We start from the raw sequence: 25,497 nt of genomic DNA on the forward strand, positions 1-25,497 counted from the left end.
CACTTCACCTTAGCGAGCCCACCAGATGGGGACCATTCCCCTGTCCCAGTGTTCTGGCAAGGACCCAGAAATAAACAAACGTGAAGGCAATCTGGAACTCTGAAGCCTAGCACAGGTTTATCATGAAAAGGCCCAGCTCTCCCCTAGGCTGGTGCGCTCAGCTCTGAGGGCTACAACACAAACACTGCCAGAGCTAGAAGGATGTCAAAAATCATCTGCCTCACATCCTCAGTTTTATAGACGAGGAAGATGGGGGCCTTTGAAATGGACTAACACCAACTGAGCTCTCTGCAGGTGCTGGCTCCGGGCTAAGCACTTTCTGTGCTCTCCAAGCTGCCCGCAAGGAAGGTGAAGCCTGCAGGGCTGAAATGGCTGAAATCACTGGCTCCAAGTTACCCAGTTAGTAAGTTCCAGAGCTGGGACTGGAACCCAAGCAGCCTGACTAGAGTCCAGACCTAACCACAACGCCACAAAGTGAGTCACTGGTGGAACCAAGATTAAACCCAGGTCTCCTCTCAGGCCAGTGCTCTTTTAACTGTTTCAGGTACCATCTTATCTCTCTACAGGGACTATTATTGTTTGAGCCCACCAACCTCTCTCTCTCTTTTTTTAAGATGTATTTATTTATTTGAGAGAGACTACGCAGGTGCAAGTCCTCGAGTGGGGGGAGGACAGAGGGAGAGAATCCCCAAGTAGACTCCTTGCTGAGCACAGAGCCAGCCAGACACAGGGCTTAATGACCCTGAGATCACAACCAGAGCTGAAACCAAGAGTCAGAGCCCCCTAGGCACCTCTAGCCCATAAGTTTTTCCAAGATCAGCCGCAGATGTCAAGGAGGAACTCCGGGCTTCATGCAGCCACCCTGGGAAAGTGCTCTTTGCCCACTGCAGCCCTCACTGCAGCCCACCCTCTGAGTCCAGGCCACAAGCCTCCTGGCTCTAGGCTGGCCTGCCTCGCCACACATGGCCCTCCCGGCAAGAGAGAGGCTAAGAGTTTGCACACATGATCCCTGTAGCGCCCACTCTGACCCTCTGTTCAACCTGCCCCCTGCCCTCTGGTCTGGATGGACCAGAGCCCTGGAAGGGGCCTCACCTTTCCTCCTGATCATGGCTTCCAACATCTTGTCTTCCTCCTCCTCCCTGAAATGAGAAAGGGAAGCCGAGTGTCCTTCCAGCCTGAGCCCCTCCAAGTTGACGGAGGGTGTGCTGGGATTGCTGGCAGTGAGGGCAGGGCTGGCCTGGCCTGCTCTGGGCCCCTCCTGCAGAGAATAACCCCCCACCCCGAGGGAGAGCCCCTCCCCAGCCCCATCACCTCTGCCGGTCCTCATCCAGGCAGTTAACGATGGCGTTGCGCTGCTCGATAAGGGTCACGAGCTCCTGCATCAGCACCTTCTCTCGGCCCCGGTCCTCCTCTGTCCAATCCTTTTCTGTCCGGGGAGAAAAGTTGGGGAACTGAATGGTGGGAAACCCTCCTGCCTTCCCAGGAAGCCAGGACCTAAGTGCTGAAAAGTTGGGGAACTGAATGGTGGGAAACCCTCCTGCCTTCCCAGGAAGCCAGGACCTAAGTGCTGAGGTGGCTGCGACCACCCCCATGCTGAATCCTGTTAGGACAGGAAAGAGGGGCCTACCCGGTAGGCCATTTGGGGAGAAATGAAGATTGTTAAGGAAGAGACCAAGGGGGATCCCTGGGTGGCTCAGCGGTTTAGCGCCTGCCTTTGGCCCAGGGAGTGATCCTGGAGTCCCGGGATCGAGTCCCACATCGGGCTTCCTGCATGGAGCCTGCTTCTCCTTCTTCCTGTGTCTCTGCTTCTCTCTCTCTCTCTCTCTCTCTCATGAATAAATAAATAAAGTCTTTAAAAAAAAAAAAAAAAAAAAAGGAAGAGACCAAGGCTACTGGGCTGCCTACCAAAAAAACCTTGAGGCTCTGGGAGGGTGAGCACAACACATGCTCTGAGAACAGAGACCAGCTCTTGCCAAAGGGTCTCCTGCTTCTTTTTTTTGTTGTTGTTGTTTTTTTAAAGATTTTATTTATTTATTCATGAGAGACACAGAGAGAGAGCCAGAGACATAGGCAGAGGGAGAAGCAGGCTCCATGCAGGGAGTCCGACGTGGGACTCAATCCTGGGACTCCAGGATCATGCCCTGGGCCAAAGGCAAGCGCTTAACTGCTGAGCCAGCCAGGCGTCCCAGGTCTCCTGCTTCTGATCATTCATTCACTCAATGAATGTTCACTAGGTGGTTTCTGCGAGGAGGCAGGATTCAGGCTGGGCCTACTGAGAGCCTCCAAAGGTGGGCTGAACAGAGTGGGGCAGGGCTGGGGAGGCAACAGGGGACTCCAGGGGTCCTATGCAGTAGAAACAATGCAACCCAAGTGGCATATTGGGATCTTAATATAATGCCATGCAGGAGGGCAGATTAGAGGGGACAGGACCCCTGGGGGTGGTGAGCCCAGCCAGGAGGTCCCTGTGGCATCATATACCTTCTGCCCCACCAGCCTCCTCTCGAGAACTCGAGCTACCCCACAGGACCACCCAGGAGGGCCCACCTGCCCCTTAGTTTCCCTCTCATATAGCCCGCAGGTTCCCAGGGGAAGGATGCCCATACCTAGCCTTCCCTCTACAACATCTGCCACCACAGGCCTCCCTGTCTTGAAATAAACATCCTGAGGCCCCCCCACCCCAGTCATGTTCCAATGTCCTTACACCTCACCTTGCCAATGCTCAGGAGCAGGTGGTTCAGCATAGTTATGGGGACAGCATGGGAGTCACCATCCCAATTCAAATCCCTCTGCTACTTCCCAAATGTGGGGCCTGGGGAGGTCATGTCCCTAAACTACATGTGGGGAAACGGAGGCTCAGGGAAGCTAGGTCCTTGACCAGGGTCACACAGCAAGGGCAGAGCCAGTATTTGAAGCTGGGTAGCCTGACGTCCCCAAGCTACAGCCCTTATAGTATTGTATGGGTCCCTAACCGACCTGGGGCCTTATAAATCAGTCTCACACTGCAAAAGCAACATCCAGGACAGGACGGCAAGCCCAGGACATGCTGTCATCGCACAGAAGCCTGGAGAAGCAACCCAATCAGCCCAGGGCCAGGCTGGCCACGGTGCACAGGACTGCACCCGCTCTAGCCACAGGGGGTCGCTGTGGCTCCCTCTGTGTGGGGCTGGGCCCCAGCCTCCAGGAGATGTGAGAATGACTCATAGATGGCAGCAGAGTGGCTTCTAGACACTTCTGCCTCTGGGTCTTACCCAGCCTCCCAAGTTCCCTAGTCAGTGGAGAGGCAGGGCCACTGTCCCAGCAGCAGGAGGGGCTGTGTGCACAGGGCCAGGCCAAGTCGGAGACAGGGATTAGCAGCCCAGCTCCACCACCAATGGGCAAGACTCAACCTCTGGTTTTCCATTTCCTCATCGGTGAAATGGGAACGAGAAGCCCACTGCCTGGGACATAGGAAGTGGTCAAGAGCCCTGGCTCCTGTGGTCTCAACTACATGTCAGAGCCACAGACCCCAACCCAACCACATATAACCATCAACCATCAGCCCCTCGAGGGGCACAGAGTGTTTCTACATCCACTCTTTCCTGTCCCAGGAACACCTGCAAGGTAGGTACCCTCATCTTGTCTTATACTTGAAGCCACTGACTCAGGGAGGCTAAGAAACCTGCTTAGCCTCCCTCCCCGCCCCATCCCCTGCCTCCAGCATGTTAGTGATGGAACACAGCACAACACAGGACTATGTGACTCCACACCCAATCCCTCCTGCTGCCCCTCTGGCCATTCTGGGCCCATCGTGCCCCCCACCCCCAGAGTCCTTCGGGGCCACAGTGTGCAGGGGATCCTCCCACCTCCCCTCCCACCATGGCTGTCACCACTCATGGCCATGAGCCCAGAGGTGCCTCTGGACAGGCATGTGCTGTCATCTACTCATCTGGGACAGCCCTGGGCCCTGGAGCCTGAAGAATCTCCCCAGCAGGCACCTGTCTATCCACAAGTTCCAGAAGAGGGAGCAGCCAAAATAGGCCCGTCTGCTCCTGTGCTGGGGCTCTCTGAAAGCCTATCATCCCTGATGCCAAATGAGCCCACACTGGCCATGCTGTCCCTTCTCCTGCCATCACTCGAGCCTATTTATCACCTATGACCCAGAGAGCACCTCCTGGCCCTCTCCTCCTCTGGCCCTGTTCCCAGAGGCTACTGTGTATCCCCATCAGGGCTCTGTCTATGCCCCAGCGTGGAGGGTAAGAACTGGGCCCACTTGGCAATGTCACCAGGCCCCTGGGCAGGTGCCAGAGGAGTACGTGTGGCTACACTCACCTGGCTTGTTAAGAAGGCACCGGAGCTCGTACTCTACATCTGCCTGGCGCTGCTCCAGATTCTGCTGCTTGAAACTAGAGGGTGGGGAGAGGCAACTATGAACCCTGCCCCTCATGTGGCTTCCCTGCCCTGTGCTGTCAGTGATGCAGGAAGACAGGGAAGATTCTCCGTTCCAAACACTATGGATTCTGGGAAGGAGGGGGCCGAGGGGGTGAGGACTCACACATAGATGAGCTCAGACTCCCGCCGCACCAGCAGATGTTTCTCATGGATGAGCTTGAACCAGTCCACCAGCATGTCATCCTCACGGCCCTCTGGAAGCCAGATGCCTATTGAGGCCAGGGCTGGCAGCACTCCTGGCCCTCAGCGGAGACACCAAGACTCATCCCCAGGGAGGGAGGCTCCTGCCACCCGTCAGTCCCACCCACCAGGCCCCACAGCAGTTCCCGCACCATTCACTCCGCCGCGAAGCTTCTCTTCCAGCAGGACCCCGCGGTGTTCCAGGGCATCCAGCTGGCGCTCAATAGTGTCCATCTCTCCGTGGATGTCCTCCTCGGGGATGTACTGGTCAGCCTGAACCTGCCCGGCAATGCCCCAGTCACCCGAAGGATAGTCCACCCCTCCCACCTGCCATATCTCTAACCAGCACTGGCCCCATAGACCCAGGGCCTGGGCTCTGTCTCACACCCCAGTGTGGCCATAGGACTGTGAGGAAGGGTCACCGTGGACAGGGCCACAACCCTTCAATGCCCCTGGCTCTGGCACCAAAAGGCACCCTCCCCCCACCCCAGGGAGGCTCAACCTCCCGCCTCTCTGCCGCTGCAGAAACCATATCACAATGTTAAGAGGGTGACTGTAGTGGAGAGATAAACTTGAGAACACTCTGTTTAACTAGAAGTGTATCATGTGAGTGCTTTGATCCTTGAACTATTATTAGTAACAAGTTAAATGCACCACCCTTTGTGCCTGCTTGGGAACAGCTGGTCTGCTTAAAATCTCCCTGGCTGCAAGTTAAACCTTCCAGTTGGGCCACCCAAATGCCCCTCTCCACATCCCCGAAGGCAGCTGCCCAGACAGCCGATCTTCTCAAGAGTCCCACGGGATGCCTGAGTCCCATGGGATGGGATGCCTGAGGCGGCCAAGGGAGGGGGCCCGAGTGGCCGGGAGCTGCCTACCAGTACCTTGCGCTTGATGAGCGGGAAGCCGTGTCCTGGGGCGGGTGGCCTGGCTGGCTTGGATCCCTTGGTGGCCTTCTTTGTGGTCGGGGATGCTGTGGGTGATGCCTTCCGGTTAAAAGGATTCTCCTTGCAGGAAGACTAAAGGCAGGGAGAATGGCAGAGGGTAAGTCGGGGGAAGGGGGCAGTAAGACCCGCCCTGGCAGCCTGACTGAGGCCTGGAGGCCAGGAGGAAGTGGCCCAGGCAGAGAGAGAGGCCCAGTCCCACTGGGGCATTCAACAAACACTTCCATTTGCAAGCACTTCCCACATACGGTTGCTGCACTGGATACCTTTATACTCTTGTTCTCTCTGCCTCTCTGCAAAACAGGTATTGTAATGCTCATTTTATCGCTGAGTACACTCAAGTGCAGGGAGCTTAACTGGCTCAGGTCATGCACTTCCCAAGGGCCCAAGCTAGGGCCAGGGCAGCCATCTAGCACCGGGGGCAACAGTCAGGAAGTCAGGACGTGGAGTTGAGGGCCAGATGGCTTCGCTTGTTCACTCAGGTCTCACAACCGTGCCTTTCTAGCAGGGACTCGGGCCCAGAGAGGGAAATGAAACTCCTTGCCCAGCGTCACCCAGCCAGGACATGTGCAAGCAGGGATCCTACCTTCCATCTGGAAGGAGGAAAAGAGTAGCTTCCTACCTCCCAGTCCAGGAGTCCTACCCCTGCTGCACGCCCCTGCATGTACCCACAGCCCTGGGTCTGTCTGACCCTCTGCAGAGACCCCTGCCCCCCTGAGGCCAGCACAGCCAGAAGGCCCAGCACTGGGACAGGGCCTCGCCTGCCACGTAGGCAATGCCAGTGTCTTCAACTGTTCTCCCTAGCGCTTTGGACACAGAGGCATCATGATGGGCCCATGAAAAGCTCTCACTTGAGGCCTGTAGTGCTCCCAGGAACGTTTACCCAACTTTCTCCCCGCAGCCAAGGGAGACTGGAAGGAGCCTGCTCACCCCGCCCACACCAGGCTGTGGAGAGATTCTTTCACGGGGGGAGTCGCCCTGGGATTTCTGAAGCAGGAAAAGTACCAGGGCTTGAGTCCAGGCATGGCAGGGTGACAGCATTTGATTCTCACAGAGCAGCACCCCAGGGGGCCCAGCTGGGTCAAACAGCCCAAGGCCCCCAAGTCTCACAAGAGTTCCCAGCCTTTCGGCACAGGCTCAGCCAAGCCAAACCATCACACACGAAGATGTTTAAATGGAGCTGCCTGAAGGCAGGGGTGGGTTGTGGGGGGAGGGGAGTGTCCAAAATTGACGTCAGGGATGCCTGACTGGCTCAGCAGTTGAGTGTCTGGCCTCAGTTCAGGGTGTAATCCTGGGATCCTGGGATCGAGTCCTGTATCGGGCTCCCTGCATGGAGCCTGCTTCTTCCTCTGCCTGTGTCTCTGCCTGTCTCTGTGTCTCTTGTGAATAAGTAAATAAATCTTAAAAAAAAAAAAAAAAAAACCCCACCTGCCACCACCAGGGAACCCTGAGCCTCCTCAGGGCAGTCTAAGGCCTACAGAAGGGGCAAGGCCTTTGCAAGGTCACACAGCCGGCAGGTAGTAGAGCTGGACAGGAGGCTGCTGCCCAGGCCAGGGCAGATGAAGCGTCTGAAAGGTACACAGGTAGGAGCTGGGCCAATAGCTCAGCCCTCTCCCCAGACTTATCCTCTTCAGGTCCATCAGGCCATGACCACAGCCTCCCCACCTGAGCCATCCTGCCACCCTCCACCTGGAATTGCGTGAACCTTGGGCCCTCAGACAACTGCGGAGTGTGCGCAGAGGCGAACAATCAGAACCTGGTGCCCCAAAAGGACTGTGGCTACAAGAGAGGCGCCCTCAGGAACCAGATGCCCGGAGGAACGTGCTGACCCCTGCCAACCCCCAATTCCCAGCATGGGACTGAGAAACAGTTACACAAATAGTCACAAAGGTCACCTGGAGAACGAGCTCCCTGAGATGGGTGCCCCATGTCTCCTCTGCCGCCAAGAGGAGACAGAGTGCAAGGCGGGCCTGGGAGGAGGCCCCTGGCATAAACACGGCCTCATGAACAAGAAGGTGGAGAGAAGGATGTGGAGATGGATGGTGGCTGGGGGAGTGGGTCCCGGGTGGGCAGGTACATGGGCGAGGCAAGAAGACAGGTGCCCAGACGCATCACTATACGAAGGCGAATAAATGGATGGGAGGATGGACAGATGAACCTGTGCCACCATGGATGGAGTCGTGCACAGGCAGACAGACACAGCCACATCAGTAAAGAAGTCAGAGGCCAGCCCACCTGCACGTCCCTGTCCAGAGACCAGAACCCGCCCTTCCCACTAGACAGGACAGCAGCTCCTAGCAAGCGGGAGGACTCACCTTCACTTGGAGCTGCGGGGACGAGGTTCCAGGGGAAGGCGCGGGGCTCTTGTCTCCAACCAGTAAGAGAGGGGTGGGGGCAGCGCCGCCACAGGGCTTGGGGGGCTGGGGGCCGGGGCTGCCCCTTGAACCCGGGGCGAGGCCGGGGCCGGCCTGAGGTATCTGGTCTGTGCCGGGCTGCACCAGCTCCCCAGACGAGGACAGGGAGGAGTTGGCGGAGAGGCTGGCAGAGGTCCCAGGAGTGCCGGGGGCGTGGACCGTGGGCTCCGAGGAGCTCTTGGGCACCGCCGGGGGTTCCAGAAGCTCCCCGGAGGGGGTCTGGCTGGAGCTCTCGGACGACAGGCTCTCCACACTGAGGGCCGGCGACGGGGTTGCGGAGGGTGGCTCCGAGTGTGACAGGCGTGAGGCATGCAGAGCTGTGCAAATGAACAAGCACGTGAGCACCACGCGAGGAGGCACAGCCTCACCTAACACCCTTCACTCACCACAGGGCAGCGGGTGGCCCTGGAACCCCGCGTGCTTCTACGTCAGCACAAGGCCAGGGCCCAGAGGCCAGCAAAAGCCCGGCAGGACCAAGGCCAGCAGCAGACCAATCTCTGCCCTCATCCCACACGGGTTGGCACATCCCCCGCAGGGCACATCTGTAGTCCGGGGCCCTCTGCCTCTCACTTCCTCCCACAGTGGCCGTTGCCTCCACCTCCCCTCCCATGTCTGCTCTGACCCCAAGCGAGGCCCAGGGGGGAGGCGAGTCCGCCAGGGGAGGGAAAGGGAGGGAAGGGCCGACAGAGTCAAGGCCGGCCTCTCTCCCCGGCAGCCCTCGCAGTGGCCGGCCCTGGGCCGCTTCAGTCCTCGTGTGGGTGCTGGATACTATGCCAGCTGTGTTTTCCAGATGAGGCAGTGTCACCAGCTGTGTTTTCCAGATGAGGCAGCGGATTCCGAGGGAAGGCACTTGCCAGGGAAGGGCTGGGGCTGACACAGCTGCGTGTGACCCGGTACTCAGTGTCCCCCAGCTGCCCACCACCTGGAGCTAGAGGCTCCCAGGGTCCTGGCAGGGGCCGGAGTGGGAAGCCCAGGCCACCTGAGCACCTGCCCCCAGGCATCGCTCATGTGCCCTCAGCCTCCCTATCCGAGGGGCTCCTGCTGAGGTCTTGGAGGGGGCCGTTCCCCAGTCGCGATGAAAGGTGACCACGCCTGAGGCCTGAGAAACCCACGAGATGGTGACAGACAAAAACTACAATGAGGGGATCAGTCAGTTGAGCATCTGACCTTTGATTTCAGCTCAGGTCATGATCTCAGGGGTCATGAGTCAGCTTGAGATTCTCTCTCCTGCTCTCTCCACTCCTCCTCTCACCTCACTTTCTGTCTCTCTCTGTCTCACTCTCTCAAATAGGTAAAATAATCTTAAAAAAGAAAAACAGGGACGTCTGAGTGGCTCAGTGGTTGAGTGTCTGCCTTTGGCTCAGGTCACGATCCCGGGGTCCTGGGAATGAGTCCCATATCGGGCCCCCTGCATGGAGCCTGCTTCTCCTTCTGCCTATGTCTCTGCCTCTCTGTCTCTCATGAATAAATAAATACAAATAAAAAAAACAAAGACAGATAGACAACAGCAACTACAATGAGCCTGGATGAGAGGGTGTGGCGGGCAGAGGAAGGCCCAGCGCCCAGAGACTGGCCTGTCACTGCCATCTTCCAGATGGGGACACTGAACACAGATGCAGTGAAGGAGCTGCTCAAGGTCACACGCAGCCAGGTCAGAGCCCAAGGTGCCCGGCGATGGGAGGGGAGTAACGAGACGGGCAGGACTCAAGCTAACCCTGGCCACATGCTCTCCATGAGCTGGGGGTGCCCCTCCGTGGGGCACACATTTAATCCTCACATCACCTTACCATGAGGTGGGTTACCACGAGTTAGGAGTATAGAGTATGGAGCCTCCGGCCTCCAGCCTCCAGCCTCCTGTCTATCAAATCCTGCCTCTACTGCTTAAGCGCTATGAGGCCTTGGTCAAATCACGTACCCTCTCTGTGCTTGTTTCCTCACATCTGTGAGGTGATGCCCACCCCACCGATATACTCTGCAATTAGATGAGAGGACACGCGTGGCCCCTAGCCTGGCAGGGATCCCACTGCACCATACTCCCTTCCCCAGCCCTGCATCAACCCCAGCACCCGAGCCCAGAATTCTGTCAGGAGAGCTCCCAGAGACGGCACTCACCCAGTGGGGACGCACTGGGAGCTCGGGGGGCAGGACGCTTCTTCGTCTTGGGGCTGCTGGTGGGGGTGATCCCATACCAGGGGTGCAGGGACTTGGGTGTGGATTCCACCGAGGGGACCAGGGCAGGGCCAGTGGCCAGGCTGGGTGCAGCTGGGGGCTCCTCTTCCTCCTCCTCCTCAAAGGGGTTGTAGGGCTTGGGCTCCAGGCCAGCTGGCCCCTGGCTCTGCTGGCCCACCTCCTCCGTGCCTCCATTCTCCACCCGCCTGCTGTCCCGGCTCGGAGGTCCGGGGCTGCTGCTCGGGGGAAGGGGGGCTGGCTTCTTCTTTGGCTCTGCCTGCACCAGTGTGATCCATGGGGGATCTTTCCTGGGGGCTGGCGTCCTGGAGGGAGGTGGGAAGAGGCAGAAACCACTGGGGGCGAGGGGGGCAGCATCGTCCTCCCTCTGGGCAGTTTTAAGTCCATTTCAAAGGGAATGGATGAGAAACTGCACCCATCCTCCCCAGCCCAGCGGGGTCAGCCCGGGCCGAAGGCTGAAATAGACTGTTGTAGTCACACCCCTGGCTGGGCCCCTCAGGGCCAGGGACAGTGAACCTCCACATCACACAGCCTCTATGAGCCCAGCCCGGCAGAAGATGCACAGGGGCTCTGTGTGAGGCCAAGAAAGTCACCCAGCCCCTCTTGAGAGCCCAGTCACCCACCTATGACCAGGGACAACAATCTGCACTTCACGAGGGCATTCTAAGGAACCAGTGAGCAGAGCACCTTCCATACAGCAAATACTCATTGAGTGTTAACTACTACTGCAGCTGGGGCCCACTCTCCCCCTCACAGACCACACAGGGGGAGCACAGCTCCAAAGAAGAGCTAGAAATAGATGTCCTCATGCAGGACACAGAGTCCCAGGGCGGCAGGCCCGAGACGGGTACACAGCTAAGCTTTTCTCGGTCTTTCTAGACTCAGCTGCCAATTCTCACAACAGCTCTGTGAGTGAGGCCTGGGTCTCCCCCGTCACAGAGCAGCAGAGGCATGGAGAAGTCAAGGGGCTCCAGAGTCACTGTCTCTACCAGGACCACCACCCACGGGAGTGGGGACCTCAGGGGAGCCTCGGGAAGGAGATGAGGGCACAGCGCTCACCTTCAGTGTCACCCACCCAAAATAAGCTTTGCGTGTCTTTGGGAGGGTCTGCTGGTGAGTCAACTGCCCACAGGAAGCCTTGCCTCCCAGACCCCAAGAGGACCCTCATTCCCAGCACCAGGGCCTCCAACGTGGGAAAGCCTCCCTGAGCCAGCATACCTTTCTGACAGCTTGGGTGTCCCTCTCGGCTTGGGGACAGGGGGTTCATGCAGCCTTCCTAGATGAGAAAGGAGAGTGAGACCAGCCTTCTTCATGGGCGTCGGCTGGGCAGCAGAGCCAGGTGCTGAGGAGCTAAGGAAGTATGCCCTCCCTTTCTACCTGGCAGATCCAGGACTCCAGGTGGGCATGGCAACCCTACCTACAACCTGGCACCTCCCAGCACTCCGGGAGATAAGCACCAAAGGTGACAGGTGAAGAATGGTCATAGGGGCCAGGCCAGGAAACCTGGAAACTCCATCTGCATTTCAGCCCCAAAGGGGGAACCCAAGTGTCCCTTGGACACTTCCCCAACATGGAAACACTACCTCAACTCAGCCCCAGTGTCACTACTCCTTGAAGCCTCCCCTGACCCCCAAGTGTCCTCCACAAAACCCACAATAACCTCTGCTATCCCTGACTTAACAGATTTCCACATTCTGTGGAAGCCCCTATGTCTGTGCTTGTCTCCATTGCCCCCCCCCAACACTGCCATGAGACTGACAGAGTAGCTCGAAGGCACAAATAGGTCTGAACAGATCTGTCTCCGGGGCCCAGCTCAGGCCTCCATGCGTGTGGAACCAAACAAGGCACAGAACATGAACCCCCGGATACTCACAGTGCACATGCACATGTAAACACCAGACACACCCCAGCCAGTGCCCAGCTGCACTGGGCCCTTGCTCACCATTTACTAGGCCACTGCTGCCACCCTGCTCTGCCAAGTTCTCGTGCTGCAGACTGGACCGGGGCCGGGGCGTGGGAGGTGTCGGGGCTGGGCTCTCAGGGGCCCTCCTTGGGGCAGGTGTGGGGCGGCCGGCCGGGGAGCCACCCAGCTCCTGTGGTTTGTTTGGAAGCCGGGGCTTGGTGGTGATCTGGGGCCGGGCCTCAGGGCTGGCCTGGGACCCCTCTGCCTCAGCCCCTGCGGGTGCAGTACGGCCAGGGCCACCTCCGTCAACATCCTTGACTTCTTCTCCAAGTTGCTGCTGCTTTGGCTGCAGAGGGGGCCCGGGCCTGGTCCCTGACCGCCCACCCGGGCCCAGCCTGGCACAGTGCTCCGCACACACGAAGGTGCCTTCTTCAGGCCCACTTCTGTAAGCTCCAGGGAGCAGGGTGCTAGAGCACTGCCGACACCTGTCAGGGAGAAGGTGGGGTGGGGGCTTCAACTCAGCCCAGCACCCAGCCCAGGACACCGGCTCCCCCTCTCTCCTCCCATTGACCAGCCTGGACCCTGTGCCCTAGACTTCCCAGAGAAGGAAAATAGTAACTGTCAGAAGCACAGAACAGGGCAGCCCCAGTGGCGCAGCGGTTTAGTGCCACCTGCAGCCTGGGGCGTGATCCTGGAGACCCGGGATCGAGTCCCACATCGGGCTCCCTGCGTGGAGCCCGCTTCTCCCTCTGCCTGTGTCTCTGCCTGTGTCTCTCTCTCTCTCTCTGTCTCTGTGTCTCTATGAATAAATAAAATCTTTAAAAAAAAAAGCACAGAACAATAAAATCACATGAAATCAAGCAACATAAATTGTGAAACATGCCTTAAGTTTGTGCTGCAAGAGGAAGCAAAGGTTTGCCCCCACACAGAGGTACCAGCCCAGGTAGGTCATGAGTGGCTCAGGAAATCAACTGAGTAGGTTTCAACCAAGCCAGGCTTTTGGGTTATATTTTTTATGAAACAGAATAAAATACAACATATCGGAATGTATCACACAAGAATATAGTTTTAGGAAACTATAATTCCAGTTGTGCATCTGTTTGTTCGTTTTTTTTTTTTTTAAGATTTTTTATTTATTTATGAGAGACAGAGAGAAAGAGAGAGGCAGAGACACAGGCAGAGGGAGAAGCAGGCTCGCTGTGGGGAGCCCAATGCAAGACTCTATCCCAGGACCCCAGGATCATGACCTGAGCCAAAGGCAGATGCTCAACCAGTGAGCCACCCAGGTGGCCCAGTTGTACATCTGTTTACATGGGGTTTTATTCAGGCATGTATTCACAACTGGTCGCAGGGTCAAATGTATTTTTTACTGGTGGGGGGGAGGGGGATCATTGGAAAAAGTCTTTAAAATGCTGTTCTCCTGGCCAGATGTGAATGTGTTAGTATAATGTTGCCCCTGCTTGAAACTTTTCCCTCATGACACCTGAGTTCTGCAGTCAGGCCCCTGGGATTCCAGGCCTGGCCACCACACACTCACACTCACACTCACACCCACAGACACAGACACACCCCACACACACAGACACATGCTAACCCACACCCACAGAAACACAGACATACACTAACCCACACCCATAGACACACATACACCCACAGATATACACAGACACACACTCAAATACAGACACACAACTAACCCACATTTGAATGCGTGTTGGGACTTAGTCTCTGGCTTCCCCTATTTTCTTATTGCTTTTTTTGCAACATATAAAATGTTTTCATACATTTTCTAAGTTTTTTGTCTTTTCCTTGGCTCTGATTCCATTTTCTTTAAACTTAGCTTCCACTGGGAGCTACACACTGAAAGTGAGTTGTTATTGTAATTTTTTTTTAAATCCTTCCTTTTTCTCAAGGACTTCTATAGCAGTCCCTTCATAGTCATCAGGTAGTTAGCCTCAGGGAGCTCTGGAGGGGGAGGTCAAACCCCTGAGCTCCGAGGCTTTTCCCCTTACTAAGCTTCAGTTTGCTCATCGGAAAAATGGGGATAAGCAAGATGCTCTGCATGCAGGGCCCCGAGGTGTGCCTGTGATACTGAATCCATAGAAGCTCCCTTCCTTGGAAACGGGGTGCTGGAGGGGCTCACCACCACTCCCTCCCGCCCCCCCCCCCCCCCCGCCCCTCTGGCTACTCACCGGAAGCAGTGCCGGTGGTACAGCTTGCCCTCGGCCAAGTAACGCTGGACCAGGTGCACATGCTGCTGGCAGGCTGCGCACGTGCTGCTGGGGGTCCGCTGGGTGCCCTGTTCCAACAAGCTGCCCGAGGACAGCTCCTCGCCCTGCAGAGAACAAGGTGGGCGGAAGGGCGTGGGGCTGCAGTGGCCAGCCACCCTGTTCTAGAACAGCCCCCTTCCCCACAGATAGCCGCTGCCCTCAAGTGCACACGAGCTTCCCGATGGTAATGTACTTCACCGAAGCCCCAGAGGAGCAGAGGAAGAGAGACTGTAGCCCTTCTGTAGATGAGGAAACTGAAGCCCAGAGCGGCAGGGGGTGGCGGGGAGACTTGCTCAAGGTCACTGAGTCAGAATTGAAACAAAAGTCCTGACTTCCAGTTTCTGGGGCCCTTGCTGCCAGGAAGACGGCTCCTGGCTGTATAACCCCCTCCCCTCGGCTACCCTTGACTCACTCCCATCCCAGCAGGCTGGCCCCGGGGCAGGTGACCATTGTCTTAGCCCACCTCACTGGCCTCCTCTGCCTCCCCTCCTCAAGTTGCAGCAGATTTGAATCCCAGTTTCTCCACTTGCAAACACTGACCCCTAGCAAGCTGCTCACATTTCTGGGCCTTGGGCTCACCTACCAGTGGAATCCTCTACCTCCTGCCTGTCTCAGCCCCCACTTCCCTGGGCACCCACACTGAGCCAGGCTCCCCATCCCTCAGGAGCTCATCTGGCCAGGACATGTGGGGAGCATGTGGGAACAGCCCTCTGCGCACCATGAAGTGCTATCCAGGTGTGAAGGGCTGGTGTCACTCCACTGAGCATCTCAGAGCCTGGGGGGGGCCTGACCTCAGACAAATGACCAAACCTCTCTGAGCTTCCATGTTCTCATCTGTGTATCAGCACAAACTACTGACCTCCCAGGGTTGGTGAGAGAACAAAATGGAATCATGCTAGAAAACAGCTCTGGGTCAACAGGAATCAAGGTGAGTATTTGCTACATTACATGTTAAATCCTGCCAGTGCCAGAATGGCAGAGTCAGTGTTACAGACTTGCTGACTTCCCCCTTCCCAGGCCTGGTATCTCCTGATCCTACCCCAAGCCCTGGAGAAAGAATGGACTGGAATCTGGCCCATTGCCACCTCCACCACCCTAGTCTCAGTGGCTCTACTTCCAAGGCCAATGGATAAAGGACCAAGAATGAACATGGCAACAGTCCCCACTCAGCCCACTCACCCCAGGCATCTGCCTACCTGAGCCCTGTCTCCTGGTTCTGCTGGAGTAGATGCTTCGGATGGAGGGGAGGAGGGTGCCTGGGCCTTTCTAGGTGATGAGACACCAGCTGCCAAGAGACAGGGAAGAGACCCTGAGGAAGGTGGAGACCCTGGAGCCCAAGAGGCCTCCGACCTATAACTGGAGCTGCACAGCTATCACCTTTGGGCAGGTCACCCAACACAGGTGGAACAGGGCAGGCTCCCACTTCACACAGGTCAGGAGACCCCTTCTCTTCCAAGCCAAGTGCCAAGGTCAAGTTGCTTAGCCTCCCTGAGTAGGACAGTGATTCCAACCACACAGGGGCAGTGTAAACGCTAAGGCCACACAACAATCACCGAATTAGCAGTGCCCAGCATGAGACGGGACCAGGATCTTCCTTCCCACCAGGGTAAGGGGATGGGAGGGAAGGAAAAGAGAGGAATCATGTGGTGCCAGCTGGAAGACTCAGGAAAATGGGCTGGTGTGGCTGTACTCCCTCAGAGAAGAACCTACCCACCCCAGCCCACCAGCCCCCTCTGAGACTCCACTCTTTTATTACTTCAGCAAATATTCACTGACCACCTACTCGGTACCCAGTGATTAAAATGAGAAAATTAAGGAATGCCTGGGTGGCTCAGTGGTTGAGCATCCGCCTTCAGCTCAGGGCCTGATCTCAGGGTCCCAAAATGGAATCCTGCATGGGCTCCCCGCAGGGAGTCTGCTTCTCCCTCTGCCTGTGTCTCTGCCTCTCATGAATAAAATAAATAAATAAAAATTTAAAAAAAATAAAAATAAAAAAAATAAAATTCAGAAAACCACGTGCCCAAAAACATCAATTTTACTGTTTGGTAATTTTAAGAATAAAATCCAATTTCCTTATTGTTGTCTAAAATATCACTTATCAAACTAGATCACAATCCATTAACAGACCCTGAAATAAATTTAGTGGTTACAACCAACACACTTAAAAAGTGAAAGAGAAAATATCTTCATGCATCACATGTTGTTGTGTTGATCTTTTTTTTTTAAGATTTTATTTATTTATTCATGAGAGATACAGAGAGAGAGGCAGAGACATAGGCAGAGGGAGAAACAGGTGGGGAGCCCAATGCAGGACTCGATCCCCAGGACCCAGGATCACAACCTGGCCAAAGGCAGACACTCAACCACTGAGCCACCCAGGTGTCCCCAGGTTTTGTTTGGTTTGGTTTGGTTTTTTTTAAGTAAGCACTACACCCAACATGGGGCTTGAACTCAGGACACCAAGAGCTTCATGCTCTACCTACTGAGCCAGCTGGGCACCTCTGCATGTATCACATGTTGTAAGGGGAAGAATCGTTTCCTGAAACTTGTTTCAGTTAACACATGTGTGCATGAACTGGGACTGTAATGGGAATGTGCACGATGAGTCATAGGCAGAAATTTTGGAAGCCTGCAGCCTAATCGAATACCACTCTCAACATCCCTCTGTCCTCATTCCCTCCTTCCTGCTCAGTCTCCTGAAGCACACAGGACCCCCCTGCTGCCCCTGGCCTGGAACATTCCTTCCCAGATCTTCTAACAGTCTCCTTCTCGTCCTTGTTCAAGGTTTTGCTCAAATGTCACCTCCTCAGAAAGGTCCTCCGTCACTACTCATCTAGCATAGCCACTTCATCCTCCCATGGCTTTTGATCCCATTATCTTGTTTTGCCCCCTTCATTGGACTCCCTTGAAATTATACTACCTCTTCATTTGTGCATTCTCTCTTTCCCTCCCATTCTCAGCTCTCTCCCCAGCACCTAGCACAGTTCCTGGCACACAGTAAGGGCTCAATAAATATTTGTTAAATCAATGAGTAAGCACCAGGTGCTGCGGCTACATCTAGACGCAGATGGTCTGCAGGGGAAGAGGGAGGAGTAATCCAAATATTATGACCAGAGTCTTATGTGTTCACCAGAGGGCAGGGGGTCACAAGAGCACCTGGGGTAAATCAGGGCAGGCTGCTCAGAGGAGGCAAAATGTGCAGATTAGGGGATGGGTCGGAAAGAATGTTGGAGGTGGAACAGAAAATGGAATTTGGGGCTGGAGGGTCACCAGAAGGCAAGGCTGAGCACAAAAGGAATGTCATGTATTCGAAACACAAAAAAAATCAGACTACTACTGGGGCAATGAGCGGCTCAAGCTAAGTGGGGAGAGACCCTCAAGGACCCCCCTAAGAAGCTGGACTGGGGCTCCTGGGTGGCTCGGTCGGTTGAGTGTCCTACTCCTCATTTCAGCTCAGGTATCGATCTCAGGGTCATGAGTTCAGGCCCCACATTGGGCTCCACGCTGGGCATGGAGCCTGCTTTAAAAAGAAAAAGCAGCTGGACTTTATCCAGAGGACACTCACCCCTGTCACCTGTGGTTGTCGATTTCACACAGCCGCTGGGCTTCCTTCACTCATGCTCTGGTTCCAGAGCACAGTGTGGCTCCTGGAGGGCCAGGGCCAGCTGACGTGCCCAGGGTCACTGGCACGTAGAACACTCAGCACAGTGCTGTGTCTTAGCCAGGGCTAGGTTCCAGAGCCACCCAGGCCAGTGAAAGTCAAAATCACCCTTGCAATCCTTCTACTCGCCCAGAAAGTACAGTACAGGACCATCTGGGGAGTCTAACAGCCAGCTCTGCCTCCAGAGTGGGAACACATTGCTGTCATTTCCTTTGGTTGAGCAGCAGGTAGGATAAAAACATTCACATTCAGAGGCCAAGTTGTATGAAAAGCACAAACTGTATCTTTACTAGTAAGAACCCCCACAAGCCCAGGGGATGCCCCCTCCCAGGCACAGCGAAGGGAGCTGGGCCCACCAGGTCTGCCCTCACCCCGGGGTGCACAGTAAGGACCCAGAAACAGAGCAGGCACTGCCAACAGAATAGAGAGCCCTTCCCCACCCCTCCCACCTCACAGGTCCCAGAAGGGTGGCCCCCCAGAAAAGAGCCTAAAAGAAAGAGATTAGCGTTTGGAGACCTAGGTAAGCAAGCTAAACTCTAACCAATGAAATAAAGAAGTCATAATCATATTAACTTTGAGTCCTAAATAGGGCCAGACACAGGTTCACATTTCCTCACTTCTCACATCAACCCTAAGAGATGGGCACTATTCTTATTTGCATTGCAAAGGAAAAACTGAGGCAGACAGGTGACAATGGTGGCCCATTGTCATTCAGATATTCTTTTTTTTTAAGGGTTTATTTATTCATGAGACACACACAGAGAGGCAGAGATACAGGCAGAGGGAGAAGCAGGCTCCCTGTGGGGACCCAGATGTGGGACTCGATCCCAGGACCCCAGGATCACGCCCTGAGCCAAAGCTCAACCACTGAGGCACCCAGGCACCTGCCATCCAGATATCCAATGGCAAAGAGAAAGTTCTAAACTTTCTCTTAATTTCCACCCTACTGCCTCTCACCAAAGACTCAGTGATCGGGAAATACTTTCATTTTGATACCTACTAAAACAACCATAATGTTATTTGTTCAATTATAATATTGAGCTCTATCACTGGGGGGGAGGTGCAGATTATTTTAATTTTTATGCTCTTTGTAGACATCCATTTCTGTTAGGAAGGACACTGGGTTTGAGGAGAATAACTACCATGATTTCAAGTGCTTTGATGAAACTTCAGATGCAAGGCCTTCTGGCCGTCTGCGATTTCATATTGTTGGAGCCTTCACTGTATCCAGTGAAGCTGGGGGTTGCAGCTTTCTATAAGTTTGCTGTGGCTGAACCAAGAAAGAAGGCATATGCAGATTTCTACAGAAATTATGATTCCATGAAAGATTTTGAGGAGATGAAGAAGGCTATCTTTCAGAGTGCAAAGTGAATTTGGAATATAAAGACTGAAGAACTCCCATTGTAAGTCTAGTGGTGAGGAACTCCTGATCTTTAGCTTTTATCTAGAAATGTCTTAATTTCTTTGTCATTTTTGAAGAATTTCTTTGGGTTGTGTTCCATTGAAGTTTATCACTGACTGTCCTGTGTTCCTGAGCTATGGAATATGAACACTGGGTTACGGAATAGGTTCTCTTGCTAATAAACAACTAAAAAATAAAAATAATTTTTATGCTCTTTGCTTTGTTCTAAATTTTTTTTTTTTTTTTTTTTTTTTTTAAGGATTTTATGTATTTATTCATGAGAGACATGGAGAGAGAGAAACAGAGACACAGGCAAAGGGAGAAGCAGGCTCCATGCAGGGAGCCTGATCTGGGACTCGATCCTAGTACTCCAAGATCATGCACTGAGCCGAAGGCAGACGCTCAACCTCTGAGCCACCCAGGCATCCCTGTTCTAAATTTTTTACCCCTGACTTCCTAGAACACTTTTTCTTAAAGAGACAAGTTGAGATTGTCCACAGGGAGAGCCAAGGCAAGAGGCGGGACCAAAATGGGACGGGAACAGGGACCAGGGACAGGGATGGGGGGGAGGGGTGCCAGGGTCCCAGCACAGGTGTCAGAACACCTGAATTCTTATCCAGCCATCCAGCTCTCCTGTTGTGTGATCTTGACCTCTTTGGTTCCCCCTCTGGGCCCATTTCTTCTCTGCAGGAGGGGAGGCCCAGCTGTCCCCAAGAGAGGTTTCTGCAGGATGCCCCAGGCAGGAGGCTCGGGAGCCACCTGGTGACCTGACTCAGTGTCAGGAAAGCACCCTCAACCCCCACCCCAGGTCCCCAGCCTCTCGTTCTCAGACCCTGAAGGTCATTCCTGGGGAGGAGCTGAGCCAGAGCTGCACAGAGGCACAGGGCCACTTGCTCGCTCTGGAGGGAAAGCCCCAGGGAAGTGTCTGCAAACAGGAAGTGAGGGAGGGGGGTGAACTCACAGCCAGCCAATGAACTCGCCCTGCTTTGTCTCTCTACCTTTATTTTGTTCGGTGATTGGTCTAGGGTTTGTCGCCCTGAGACTGTGGGCCCAGCACAGTGCTGTCTTACTCAACACCTCTTTCAGCCATGGAAGGAATGGTCCCTCGAATAAATGATGCCCTGCTTCCCCCGGGATGGGGAGTTCAGAAAACAGGCCCCGCCCCACCCCCAGGGCCAGCCTCCTGAAGGGCTGGCCCCCTCTCACCTTGGCCAGGGCTGGCGAAGTGGTTGTAATACTGCGACACGTAGGTCATGATGCTGAGGCAGTCGGGGACACTCATGGAGACCATGTCATTGGGGTCCAGGAGAGCAGGGATCCCCAGCTCCTTCTCGGCCACTTCAAAGGCCTGGGGTGAGGGTAGGTGCAGGGGGTAGGGTGAGGGGGGCAGGGGGGCCAGAGTGGGGGATGGTGGGGGGGTAGAGGCAGGAGTAGGGAATGGGTGGGGGTGGGTGCAGGGGTGGGGAAGGTGTAGGGGTGGGTGCAAAAGCAGTCACAACAAGAAGAGGAGGAGGAGGCAGGGTTAGTGGGTGCCCCTCAGCCTAGACCCAGCTTCCCTCAGTGGGATGAAGGGCCCAGGACGATGGGCTCCACTCAGCTCCGGGCCCACCTGATGAGCAGGAGAAGGGCGAGGCTGGTGCTCCAGGCAAAAGCGGGCCAGAAGGAAGAAGGGGGTAGGGAGAGGCGCAGCCCAGGCCCCCCACTGCAAAGCAGCTTCTCAGTCTAGGAGCCCCTCGCCTCAGCTCCTGCCCTGCAGAACCCCTGCCCGCCCCGTATCCCCTCCACACGCTCACAGCCTCTAAGGCCTCCATCTGTTTAGGGACTCACCAAACGATTATTCTCGAAGACATTGTCCTTGGAAAGCGAATCAAAATCTCTGCAAGAGGTAAAGGGGAGGAGGAGCATTGAGGAGGTGACTGGGGCAGGGGTGTGGAATCCGGAAGGATTGGAGGTGACCTCATCCCAGCCAGCATGGGCCTCCGCAGGGTTGGGGGAGAGGGTCTGTGGAGGGTCAAGGAAGAAACTGAGGCAACAAGCACGTGCTAACAGAGCCGGGTCAGCCAGGTGGGGCAGAGGATGAGCTCATGGTCCCCTGAGGCATCCAAGCAGAGGCTGGAAATCACTCTGAAGGGGTGGGGCTCATGCCCAAGCTTTCAAGTTTAAGATCTCTTCTCTCCTTGTGCCAGAAAGCCCTGCCTGAGTCAGTGGCAACGAAAAAACAAGACCAGGACTCATGTTTGTAATGACGGGGACAGCCATGGATTGCTGGCGTCACACGGGGAGCTTACTTTCATAGCAACTCTCCTGGCAGGTACTGACCCCGTTTTACGGATGAGGACACTGAGACCCAGACAGGGAAAGCCACCCGGCCCTGAGAGGCCACATTTCCAGATCTTCCACTGGATGTCACAAACCCAGAGGAGCCATACCTACTTGCTGAATCCCCAACCCAGCCCAGAGACGAATGTTTTTTAATGGGGCCAGGAAGAGAACAGGTTTGAATCAGACTGGAAATCGTACGTGCTCCAGAGCTACTGACACTAAATGTCTCTCTCACCCCCCGGCCCGGGGCCGCCCCTGGGCCACCCCTGGGGACACCCTCTCTTGGGGAAGCGGCACAGGGCCTCCCAGTTTGTAAGCTGGGACAGGTGAGAGGCAGCAGGGCCTGTCCTGGGGACCCTGGTGGGAGACAGCTGGCTGGCTGGCCGGCTCTATCCATCCTCTTCCTCCCCATCAGTGCTCCAGGCTGCTCGAGTGGCTGAAACTCAGCCTTCTGGCTCGGCAGCCTCCTGGGTACACCGGCCCCGAGCCTTGCCCTTCTATGGCTGAAAACTGCAGCCCTGCCTCGCCCACATGGTGGGCCCAGAGGCCGGAGCAGACGGCACCACCTCCCAAGTCAGGGTCCCGGGCTCTGCTCTTCCAGGCCTGGCTGTGTGACCTTGGGCAGGTCGGCCGTCTTCCTGACTGACCTTCATCTATAAGTTGGGGGAACCTCCAGTACCCCCTCCCAGGTTGGTGGGGAGGGTTGGTTGAGTCTGGGCTTGGTGAGGGGCACGCCCCCCTTCTCCTGCCCCAAACTTCTCCAGGCAGAGTCCAGGTACGATGACCAGTGGGAGAGGCAGGAAAGGGTAGCCTGAGAACCCCAGAGGGAGGTGCCCCAAGGCTGGATGGACTAGGTCAGGGGAGCTGACTAAGTATGAGCCTCAGCCATTTGCCACCTCTGGCCAGGCTGCTTCCTTTTCTCCCGCCCTTCCCCCCAAAGCTGAGTCCCTAAGCCCTTCTGCTTTGCCACTGCCTAAGAGTGTGACCAAAAGCAAGTTATCTAATATCTCTAAAGCTTGGCCTCCTGATCTGTGACACTGTGAACAGGTGAGGGGTCACCAGCCCAGCCCCAACAAAGGCTTGTTCGGAGACCAAATGAGACCAAAGCAATTTGTCTTGGCAGCTAATTTCAGTCTCCCCAGCAGTGTTTCTAGAAGGCTGGGGTCACTTTTTGTTCACCCTGTGCTCCCAACACCCTCTGTAGTGCCTGATATTTAGTAAGTGCTCAAGAAATGTTTATTGAATGAATAAACAAACAGTGTGAAGACTGTAAAGGCCCCAGAGATACTAGTTTCTCCTCCAGCTTCTTCCCCACCCCCATCTCTGTCCCAATTCAACATCTGGGCTTTGGTAACACAGATATTTTCTGAGAGTTTTCAAAAGCCCGGGAAGTTCTATTTGGCTCCAAGGGAGATGAAGTACACAAAAATGAAACCCACATGGTCTCTGTCCTCAAGGGAGCTTAAAGATGTCTGGATTGGTGAGGGGAGGCAAACAATGAACCAGGCCCCCCAGCATGGCAAATCCCACACCCTAGCAGAGGAAGGGCCACAGCTCCAAGAGCTTGAACGTCTTCTGATGATTCTTGCTCTCAGCCCCTACCCTACCCTTACTCTCATGAAGATCCTCCCTATGCCTCCTGTGGCAGCTGGGCCTCAGTTTTTCTTCTGTATAATGGGCCAGTAGCCAAGGCACTGGCCTGCTCCACAAATGAATGTCTATACATGATCCTGGATCTCTTCTCAGGAGGGGAGCTGCCCTCCCCTGCTTAAAACCCACGAAGCTCCACGTGGCTCCATCCACCCTCCTTAGCCAGCAAGGAGCCCTGGTGCTCCGGGCCAGCTGCATCTCCTGATCCTCCCTGCCATGTGCTAAGGGCCCCAGCAGCACTCCCCTCTCAGGGCCTCTGCTCTGGTGGCCCCCTCCATCCGCCAGAACGCCCTTCCCTCAGCAGGCACCTGGCTCCTGCTATCTCCATTACCACGCAGGGCCCAGCACAGAGTAGTAACTATAAATACTGTTGAAAGAACGACGAGTAACACACACTCATCACACCCCATAGTGTAATATAATAACTAATGTTAATTAAATGCTCGTTACCTCCTGTAATCCTCACAACAATTCTGTAACAGAGACCCTATCATCAACCCCACCGTTGACACCCAGGCTGTCACATGCCCCACAGGAGGCAGAAGCAGCCCACCTCAACTCCTTAGCTTCTGCAGCCACTTCCCCCCAAATCCTCCCCTCCACATCCCAACACAGGGCCCGACCTGGCACCCAGACATTGTACCACAGGTACAGAGTAAACCAAATGCATCTGTACCAGCGGATCCTTGAGGCCATCCTCTCCTCCCTTCTCGCCTCCACCAGGGCCCTCCCAGGGAGCACAGGTCTGCAGCAGGACACCCCAAGTCTGCAGACCCTGCCAGGCCCGGGGAGCCCTGTCGGGGGCACTGTTGGCAAGAGAGGCCCTGAAGAGGTCTCTGGGTCTCAAGTTGCAGATGAGACAGGAAGCGCCAGGAACCCTGTGCCTCAGCTTCATGTTCACTCAGCGTTTGATGAATGAGTGAATACATGGAGAGGTTCCAGGGCCCAACACACAGAGAGCTGAGATAGAAGCCCCAAGTCAACGGCTCTGGGGGTCTGAATAAGTTTTTCCATGAGAACCTCACTGGGCAGCTGGGGGGGGGGGGCAAGAAGGAGCCATCTCACACCCCGGGCAGCCCAGGCGGTGGCTGGTGTCAGGCAGACCTCAGGAGTCTTCACCCAGCCTCCCTGCCCCGGTGAGGACGGCAGGCCTGTGGGCACACACTGGGAGGCAGATCTGCGTCCTACCTGGGGTGGGAGACGGGGTGTGTATCATCCAACCACTACTGACCCAGGGTCTCCTCCCTGGAGCCAAGATGGCACGGGGGAAGGAGACAAGGGAGCAGGGCCCCTCACGGGCCGACGGGCCTCACTGCGGCGCGGGGAGCGGCGCGGGGAGCGGCGCAGGGTCCCCAAGGAGGGCCAGGTGTCCCTTTGGCGGAAATCAGTGCCCTGTGGGCGCGGCCGGGGCGGGGGCGGGGGCCCCTGGGGCGGGGGCCAGCGGGGAGGCGCAGGCTGCGGGGCCGCGGGGCCGCGGGGCCCCGGGGCGGGGGCGGGGCCTCGTGGGGGAGGGGCCCCGGGGACGAGCGCTCGGGACCCGCGAGCCGTTGGGGGCCCAGCGCCCGGGTCTGCGTCGCGGGCCCCGGGGGGCGGCGCCTGCCACCGCCCGGCTCCGCGTCACTGAGGGGGGCGGGGGTCCCCGGCTCGGGCCCGCGCCCCCGCGCCCCGCGCCCCCGCCCGCCGCATCCCGGGCACTCACAGCAGGTCGGGCCGGTGCCGGTGCAGGATGGCGCAGAAGGCCAGGCCGTCCCGGAAGGAGCTGCTCAGGTCGCGGACGTCCACGCCGCGGTAGCCCTCGCACTGGCGGCGGCACCAGGCCAGCAGCGCGCCCCGCGGCCCCGCCATGAGCCGCGCGGGGCTCGGGCCCGCCTCCGGGCGCCGCCGGCACCAGGCTTCAGCCCCCGGCCCGGCTCCGGCCGGCTTCCGGCGGCGGCTCCCGCGGCGGCTCCAGCGCCGACTGCCGCGCCGCTCCGAGCTGCGGGCGCCGACCCGCGGGCGGCGGGCGCAGGGCGGGGAGGAGGCGGGGCCGCGGCCGCGGGGTCCGCGCTCGGGCTGGGCTCGGGCTGGGCTCGGGGTCCCGGCTGCGCTCGCTGCCGCCCGCCCCGCCCTGCCCGGACCTGCCCGAGCAGCCGCCGCCCG

General features: G+C 56.5%; 1 protein-coding gene across 4 annotated transcripts in view; it reads right to left on the reverse strand.

The window, feature by feature from the left end:
- Positions 1-25,217, reverse strand: part of MICALL1 (MICAL like 1) — a 30,718-nt gene extending 5,501 nt beyond the window's left edge. For 2 of the 4 annotated variants that reach the window (XM_038550617.1, XM_038550616.1), the window contains exons 1-15: positions 25,058-25,217; positions 21,214-21,262; positions 20,593-20,734; positions 15,520-15,608; positions 14,246-14,388; positions 12,093-12,538; positions 11,369-11,426; positions 10,076-10,455; positions 7,865-8,280; positions 5,490-5,624; positions 4,761-4,887; positions 4,532-4,622; positions 4,309-4,382; positions 1,312-1,426; positions 1,093-1,139 (exon numbers count right to left, since the gene is read on the reverse strand). In XM_038550617.1, coding sequence (XP_038406545.1) covers positions 1,093-1,139; positions 1,312-1,426; positions 4,309-4,382; positions 4,532-4,622; positions 4,761-4,887; positions 5,490-5,624; positions 7,865-8,280; positions 10,076-10,455; positions 11,369-11,426; positions 12,093-12,538; positions 14,246-14,388; positions 15,520-15,608; positions 20,593-20,734; positions 21,214-21,262; positions 25,058-25,203 — 2,458 coding nt within the window. In that variant the 5' untranslated portion in view covers positions 25,204-25,217. Of the gene's footprint in view, positions 1-1,092; positions 1,140-1,311; positions 1,427-4,308; positions 4,383-4,531; positions 4,623-4,760; positions 4,888-5,489; positions 5,625-7,864; positions 8,281-10,075; positions 10,456-11,368; positions 11,427-12,092; positions 12,539-14,245; positions 14,389-15,519; positions 15,609-20,592; positions 20,735-21,213; positions 21,263-24,546; positions 24,645-25,057 lie in introns of those variants that run through there. The other 2 variants (XM_038550618.1, XR_005365591.1) reach the window with 2 other exon arrangements.
- Between the last annotated feature and the right edge of the window lie 280 nt (positions 25,218-25,497).

Source organism: Canis lupus, chromosome 10 (genome assembly GCF_011100685.1).
Source record: "Canis lupus familiaris isolate Mischka breed German Shepherd chromosome 10, alternate assembly UU_Cfam_GSD_1.0, whole genome shotgun sequence".
NCBI lineage: Eukaryota > Metazoa > Chordata > Mammalia > Carnivora > Canidae > Canis > Canis lupus.